The 6,663-nt window shown below is 35.3% G+C and overlaps 1 protein-coding gene across 1 annotated transcript; it reads right to left on the reverse strand.

Moving 5' to 3' along the window:
- Positions 1–576: 576 nt before the first annotated feature.
- On the reverse strand, positions 577–987 carry LOC106417836 (protein RESPONSE TO LOW SULFUR 3-like; the record flags this gene model as incomplete). The annotated part of the gene is made up of 1 exon (XM_013858573.3): positions 577–987. A coding segment is annotated over one exon (276 nt), but the record flags the coding sequence as incomplete, so codon positions are not given.
- Between the last annotated feature and the right edge of the window lie 5,676 nt (positions 988–6,663).

Below are 6,663 nucleotides of genomic sequence, written 5' to 3' on the forward strand. Positions count from 1 at the left end.
TTTTGAGTTTTTATCAAATATTATCAGATTTTTACTTCTCATGTTTTAACTAAACCCGAACCGGATTATGCATAGATCACCAAATTTACCTGTTTGACCAAGGGTCTGTGTCATATACAAAAACACTGATAAAAAAAATTAACAACCCTATAAATCTATGCTAAATAAATCTTATATAAAGATGATGTTGTAAAAGAAAAGTGTACATAAAAATTTCAAATAAACTAATTGATGAATTATATAATTTTAAACAACAAATCAATTTCTTCTTTGATAAAATACAATTTTGTAATTTGATAGTGTACATCAAAACAATAACATTAATTTATATTGTTATTGTCGGAAGAAAACTCAAAGCGCGGAACAAAATCTAGTTACTCATTGTTTCACAAGACAAGTCCATAAGAATTGTGCTCCCAAAGTCCGACCATTCTACGAAAACCCAGCATGAATTAACATAAATAGTTAATCATTATTATTTTTATGAATCATACATGGGTATTCTGGCTCCACATAATTAGTCAGGCTAGTCACGTGTTGCCACATGTGGATTCTCTGTCCTTGGTGATGCCAAAATGTTAATTCTCCGGTGGCCGGGTTTTATATTGAAAACACAAGATTTGCCCATATAGATCGTTTCGTAAACATATAATCCTTAACGGATCTGTACACACATCCACAACAATATACAAGTAACTATAGTAAAATCTACTAGGAAACGACGGACAAAGAAGAGAGACGTGAGATTTGATCCATGAGGAAGACCACACGATCGTGATAGTCACGAGCCTGATCTAGAGACTCGACCTCCAGCTCCGCTAGCTGCGAGCAGAGTCTCTCCTCGGCCTCTTCTGCCACCACTGTCCGCCGCCACAACTCCAACATAGCCGTCTTCATCTCCTCTACTTCTCTCTCGAGCTCTCTGCTCCTCCTCCGTAACTCCTCCATCTCTTCCGCCTCCACCATCACGTAACCTCCTTTCGCAATTAATTAAATAAGTTGCAGTCTCTACGTACAAAGGATTTATTATTGTGGTTTGGTTTTCTTCTTTTTTGAAGTTAGAGTGTTAGGGTTAGACGATGTCCTTTAATAAGCATCTTGTGTGGTAGCTTTAGCTTGTCCAGGTTCAATGAATCTATCTGTTGTTGATATTTACTCCCTCCGTTTCGAATTAGATATCGTTTTAGAGCAAAATTTTCGTTTCAAAATTAGTGTCGTTTTATGATTTCAATGCAAAATTTATTGACTTTTTATTCTAATCTATTTTTCTATTGGTTGAAATCTGGTTAGGTGTATTGGTAATGATATTTTTATCTAGTAAATAGATAAACTTAAATGTTTTATTAATCTGTGTGTCGAAAGTAAAATGAAACGGAGGGAGTATTTTTTCCTATCTTCTGTTTGGGTCAACATTTTCTCCTTTAGAATTGCTTAGAAATTTAAACCACTCCTGACTTATATACTACTATTACGGAGAACAATAAATAACTTGTATTTTCAAAAGAATAGAAGAAAATAAAATATAAGCTTTTTTTCAAAATGAACAATTTTTTTTCCATCACATTTGAAATTCATTAATTTATCATGCATACAAAATAAAAAGCCGAATTTCCAGTTTTTTACTTATTTATAAAACAAAATTTTATTCATATGATATATATAGTACAGTATCAATACGATTAGGGTGTAAGAGCATCATTAGTAATGGTTTCTTAAATTGAGTCTCTCAACAATAAGTTTAATAATACTTTAACATTAAACAATTTTATAATTAAAACTAAAAATGTTAAAATTTGATGGAGTTACATGTGTAGAATAGGTTTCTTCAAGAGGGTCAAACGTTTCTTCTCTCTGAATCGTTTCTCCACTTTTCCAATGTTTCTCTCATACTTTTGAGTATTATTTTTAGCACAAGAAACTCTTACAAAAAAGAGCCACTGGGGATGGCCTAATATAATAATCAAGAATCGCAGTGCCGTGGTTTACTGGAGTTCAATGATATAATATTTGTTCTTTCTTATATAAACATAATATTTTCTCACAGTAAATTTGGTCCGTCGATTTGTATTTGCGTCAGTGATCAGATGTATGGCAGTATATGGCTGTGGTGTAACACTCTCAGCCTTAATTTTGATTTTTTTTTTAAATGAATGGTATACATTGATTACCGAGTAAAGTACTGGGGCTACTACCACAATTCCCTTCGCTTCCCTGTTATCTCTCTCTATATCCTTCACAGGGACGAAGAGGAAGGAATAAAAATTCTTTTGTTTTTTTGTTTTGATCTTGTGTTTCGGCTAGTCTGACTCCACTTTCCCTTTTAGCGGATTCTCTTTCGGCTAAATCGGATCTTAATTTCGCAAGGCGAGTTTTGTTGTGTATATATAACAACTACACCGGAACAATTTCTTCAAGACATTTCTTGTATCTCGGAGTTTAAAAAAAAATGGTAAACCATTCTCTGGAGAAAGAATGTGAAAGCCCCGGTGGCCACGCGCGTGGAAATTTGGTGTGGTGCGGATTCGAACTCGGGTCCTTTGGGAACCCACGCAACTCTGGTCCCTTTTCTCTCCGAGTTTAGTTGATTAATCAAAGCTTCAGCTCTCTCCTTCTTGTTATATTCCGGCTGCTTTCTTAGGAGTTTCTTCCTAGTTGTTGGTTATGCTCAATCTCTATCCTCCGACGATATCAATCTTTGCAGTACATATTTCCGGCAAAGTGTTCTTAGGAGATACAGATTCGAGTTTTGCTTGTTAGCGGCTTTGATCCGACCTAAGAAGAGTCAAAGCTTGCTAGTTGGCAGGTGTTTTGGCAATGGCGGTTTTGAATCGATTGAAGTTATTAGGAGGGTTTCACATCCAACAAAGAGAAAGGATCTACTTGGGAACAGAGGCGCACAAAGAGCAAAGCAAAATCGAGCTTGGGATTTGACGAGGTACCAAGCTGAGTACGGATCGACACTGACGGAGAAGCATCTGAGCGGCGGATCAGTGGCGGAGCTCTGGTGAAGCGGCGCTGGAGATGGCAACTTACACATGAAAGCCGCGTGCCTCATACGTGTTACTGAGATGCTTAGAATCAAACACGTGTACCCAAATGTGTCGGTTTATAGAATTAAAATTGTAATCATGTTAATTTTGTTACCGGACCTCTATGTTTATAGCCCCACTCTTGTAAACATGCCATTTGGGCTTTTATAATGAAATGGGTTGACAAAAAAATAGTGGGGCTACAAATATTGACATATACATTGTCATCCAATAGACTTTTATATTTATATTGATCGAATTATATTTTTTTATAAATTTATATCGACAACCAATCAGGGGTGGACGTACTCACAACGGAATGAGGTCACGTGCCCCCTACTGATTTTTGTTTTCCATAAAGTAGCATAAATTAATTTAACTAGTGGAAGCCCCCTTAGTCCAATGGTTTGATTAAGGGTTCACTAATGCTTCTACACCAGCAGGTCCAGGTTTCAATTCCCGGAGAAAGCGATTTATTAAACAATTATGCAGGCTACGGAGGAAAGGCTTACAAGGGATCTTCAACACGGTGCAAGTAAACTCGGCCAGGCGTGATCTTCGTAGGACGGCTCAGGTGATGCAGTTAGGCGTAGATCTTTATAAGGCAGGTAGTATTGTCAGTTGTCGGATCGTCTATGTAATCTTTCTCATAATTGTAATATCATAATAAATCAGCGTTAAAAATTTAACTAAATAATGTTAGTTTACTGAAGAAAACTGAAAATGTGCCCCCATCAAAAAATTTTTTTGCTGCTTTTAATGTTGTGCCCCTATTTAAAAACGTTTCTAGATCCGCCCCTGCAACCAATCTGTCAAACAATTTTTATTATGAAATCGCATGTACATAGCAGCTTAAAAAACGAAAGAAGAATAAAACTTACAACGAAATAATACAAATTAATTAACCGTCAAAAAGTGATGTGGCCAAGAATCCTAAATTAAAGTTTAAAAAATACCATAATGCTAAGGAAAGAATCATGCATACCCTATAACTTCAATCTTTATAATAGAAAAGTTGGTTGCTAAACTGCAAATTAAACCCAAAAAGCTTGTGTAGATTTTGATTTATTAGTTCGTGACCATCAATATTATTAATTCAAGAACCTTTTTATGAAATTATCCCTACTCTTCCCTGGTATATTACTTTTTGTGCCATCAATTTTGCCTTACAAACTAAAATTCATTAAGAGTAATTTAGGAATGAAAAATAGACCACCTAAGCTACCAAAAATCTCGCCTTTCATTTATATTATATCAACTATTAATTCATTGCTACTCATGCAAGTCTCAACTAATAATATATTGTAACTTTTATTATGATTTTTTAAGTTATCAGCAGTACAAATACATATGGAAACAAATTATTTACATGTCCTTACGATAAGTCTTTCTATATCTCTATAGATTTCTCTTAGTTAGAAAAGAACCTTCCTTACCCATGTTTATATTAGTAGCTGTTTCCAAAGGAGTTTCCCAATCGTAAGGCCAATAATGCACACACAAATGAAAGAACCTGCAAACCAATATATAGTCGATGTATCATATGATTATAGCTGTTTTTACAAAAATATCTACAAAAAGAAATTGTTAATGACAAATTGATGAGAGTAACGAACACAAAAGTGTTTATGGAAGAATTATATTAGACCCTCATGAAAATAATATTACAAGATGCATAGTTTATATAGAGAATAAATCAAACTAATTTCCTAAACTAATATGGAATAGTATATAATAGATAATGATAAACTTTCTATTCTAATAAATTGATGTATATCCTAATATTGACTATTGGATTGGATCGATCTTCTAGATCTCCCAATACCCTCCCTCAAGCTCATACGTGGTAACACGTATGAGATTGAACAATCTTCAAATTAGGTGGTAGAAGTAGCTCATGCACTAATCGTTGCGGAAGCTTGATGAATGTCCCATAGCTTGCGATTTTGCAAGTAGAGATAGATGATCTGAGTTTTGGTTTGAATGTTTGTTTTATCCATCCTACAATGAGATGATTGTTTGCTTTGCAATCTTCACAGTAGAGTGAATCGGCTGCCGGTAGACTGCCGTCAAGAAATCTGAATCTTCGTGAGCTAATAGCCATACGAAAGTTGATGAATGAATGTCTGAATTGTTGAATGAATTTTCCTTGCTTCAAATCGAGAAACAAAGGAATAGAGAATAAGTTTGATGATTTGCGATTTTGCAAAGACACCAAGACTATGATTGAATAAAAATCTTCTTCTTCAAGTCGTGAATAAAGAAGTTTTTGAATGAGAAGTGATTGTTCTGCGATTTTGCAAGACAACACGAGAATAAGGATGTTTTTGATGTTTTTAGTTTTGTTCTTGCTCTGATACCATGACAAATTGATGAGAGTAACGAACACAAAAGTGTTTATGGAAGAATTATATTAGACCCTCATGAAAATAATATTACAAGATGCATAGTTTATATAGAGAATAAATCAAACTAATTTCCTAAACTAATATGGAATAGTATATAATAGATAATGATAAACTTTCTATTCTAATAAATTGATGTATATCCTAATATTGACTATTGGATTGGATCGATCTTCTAGATCTCCCAATAGTTAAACACTTTATATCCCTAAGGAAACCCTAAACCCTATTTTGATATTGTGTTTTTTTGAATGATCAACATATGAAATATTTGGATGTGGAGGTTTCAAATTTATATTTTCTTAAATTAGAAAATTACTAACTCAAAATAGAAAACCACCACAACAAGCTGACGATTTTACAATGCGTACATAAAAAGAATTTTCTGATAGTAAACCGATATATCCTCTATTGTTGTAAACTTAAGGATTAGAATCTGTAAGTTCTTATAATTAATTATAACATAAGATGCCCTTATATATGAGAATTATATGAGAGAAAATGAAAGATTAGAAAAGGAAATAGTACAAATCATAAACACATAAGGAAAAGTAAACTAGGATTTCTTTCTCTCCTCAGCCGCCGGCTCTCTCTCTCTCTAGGGCGCCGGCTCTCTCTCTCTCTCTAGTATGGGTCGGTTATGGACCGGACCGGTTATGGACATCCACAATAATGATTTATAACACTCCCCCTTGGATGCCATAACCATACAAGGATTGTAATACGCTTTAGATGTTGCCTCATTAAAACCTTACCAGGAAAACCTAGTGGGACAAAACCATGGTGAAGAAAAAATAGTACAACACGTATTACTCCCCCTGTTCTGAACATCACTGAAGGTCTTTCAGTCTACGCATCCCAATCTGATGCGTGAGCTTCCTAAATGTGCAAGTCGAAAGTGATTTGGTGAACAGGTCGGCTGAGTTGTCGCTGGAACGTACTTGGACCACTTGGACCTCGCCAGCTTTCTGTAGATCGTGTGTGAAGAAGAACTTAGGCAATATGTGCTTCGTCCTGTCTCCTTTGATGTAGCCATCTTTGAGCTGAGCAATGCAAGCTGCATTGTCCTCATATATCACGGTTGGTTGGTCCTTGCTCTCGGTCATCCCACAATCAGCTCGGACATGTTGGGTCATCGACCTCAACCATATGACCTCGCGGCTGGCCTCATGAATGGCCAAGATCTCTGAATGGTTTAATGAAGTGGCCGCGATCGTCTGCTTCATGGA

This window comes from Brassica napus, chromosome C8 (assembly GCF_020379485.1).
Source record: "Brassica napus cultivar Da-Ae chromosome C8, Da-Ae, whole genome shotgun sequence".
In the NCBI taxonomy this organism is placed as follows: Eukaryota; Viridiplantae; Streptophyta; class Magnoliopsida; order Brassicales; family Brassicaceae; genus Brassica; species Brassica napus.